The sequence below is a fragment of the Chaetura pelagica genome, unplaced genomic scaffold, assembly GCF_000747805.2.
Source record: "Chaetura pelagica isolate M959 unplaced genomic scaffold, ChaPel_1.0 scaffold516, whole genome shotgun sequence".
Taxonomy (NCBI): Eukaryota; Metazoa; Chordata; class Aves; order Apodiformes; family Apodidae; genus Chaetura; species Chaetura pelagica.
In genome coordinates, this window is record NW_009953654.1 from 9,446 (window position 1) to 10,932 (window position 1,487).

The 1,487-nt window shown below is 61.2% G+C and overlaps 1 protein-coding gene across 1 annotated transcript in view; it reads right to left on the reverse strand.

Moving 5' to 3' along the window:
* The window catches only part of MLXIPL (MLX interacting protein-like), a 28,855-nt gene that overhangs the window by 2,630 nt on the left and 24,738 nt on the right, over nt 1-1,487 (reverse strand). The window contains exons 13-14 of the mRNA XM_010000204.1: nt 590-663; nt 3-104 (exon numbers count right to left, since the gene is read on the reverse strand). Of these exons, the coding sequence (XP_009998506.1) occupies nt 3-104; nt 590-663 (176 nt within the window). The remainder of the gene's footprint in view (nt 1-2; nt 105-589; nt 664-1,487) is intronic.

Consider the following 1,487-nt stretch of genomic DNA (forward strand, 5'->3'; position numbering starts at 1 on the left):
GCCGGGGGGGCTGCCTGGGAAGGGCTGGAGCCAGGAGCCAGCCCTGGGCTCAGGTGGGTCATCCTGGAGAGGAAGGTGGCAGGGACATCGGAGACAGAGTTCTGCTGCTGGGAGAAGGCAGAGGGATGTGGGAGGTTGGGGGGCAGTGCCCCACAGATGCCAGGGACCAGACCTTCCCCTTTTTTTGCCGGTGCATGAGCCGAACACCCGTGAGGGGAACAGGGAAGGGGACACACAGCCCTGTCCCCACGGAGCATCTCCCCATCTGCAGGGGCAGCCCTAGCCCCATCACCCCAGGGCAGCATTGCCAGGAATGAGGTCCTGCCAGCTGAGTCTTTCCCCCCTCTGCCCTCTTTCTTTTAGGGGAGAAAACACTCAGGTGGTTCCTGGCACCCCGGCCACACGTCCCCACTTCACCCCATGCCCGCCCATCCCCCTGTTGCCAAGGGTGACCCCACAGAGACCCATATCCCCAGCAGCCCCATCTCTATCCCTGCCCAAACAACCAGGAGAGGGCATTTCCTGACCTGGGGGGACAGTTTCTGACCTGGAGGAACGACTCCTGACCTGCAGGTAGGTGAGCGCTTACCGGGGAGACAGGGGCTGTGGGCACGAGTCCTGCACCCATCAGGTGTGGGGCATCCAGGGCTGGCTCCTTCTTGGCTGCAACAGGGCAGGGAGCAGAAGGGAGCTGCTGTGTGAGGCTGTCAGGGCTTGGGTGACCTTTCATACAATCACAGAATGGTTAGAGTTGGAAGGGACCTTAAAGATCATTTAGTCCCAACCCCCTGCATGGGCAGGGACACCTCCCACCAGCCCAGGCTGCTCCAAGCCCCATCCAACCTGCCCTTCAACACTGCCAGGGATGGGGCAGCCACAGCTTCCCTGGGCAACCTGGGCCAGGGTCTCACCACCCTCATAGTGAAGAATTTCCTCCTAATGTCTAATCTAAACCTCCCCTCTTTCAGTCTGAAACCATTGTCCCTCATCCCATCCCTCCCTGCCCTTGTCCCAAGCCCCTCCCCAGCTTTCCTGGAGCCCCTTCAGGCACTGGAAGCTGCTCTAAGGTCTCCCTGGAGTTTTGTCCAGGCTGAACACCCCAACTCTCCCAGTCTGTCTCCAGAGCAGAGCTGCTCCAGCCCTTGGATCATCTCCATGGCCTCCTCTGGACTCACTCTGTCCCATTTCCCACTCAGGCAGCAGGTCAGGCAAGACACTGGTGACCTCTCAGCCCATCTCTGGAGAGCCATGGAGACCAGGCTGGAGACACGGGGGACTTTGCAGTGGTGCCCGTGGCCAAGCCCTGGGGCTACTGGGACCCCATGTCCCTTCTGGGGCTGCTGGCTCTGGTTGGGCTGTCCCAGGCACAGCTTCAGCCCTGGGTTTGGCTCTGCCCTGCCATGTGGACAGCCAAATGCCCAGCCAAGCATCCCCAGCATCCTAACCCCCAGGGATGCCCATTGTGTTCTCCCATGCCCCCCAACACA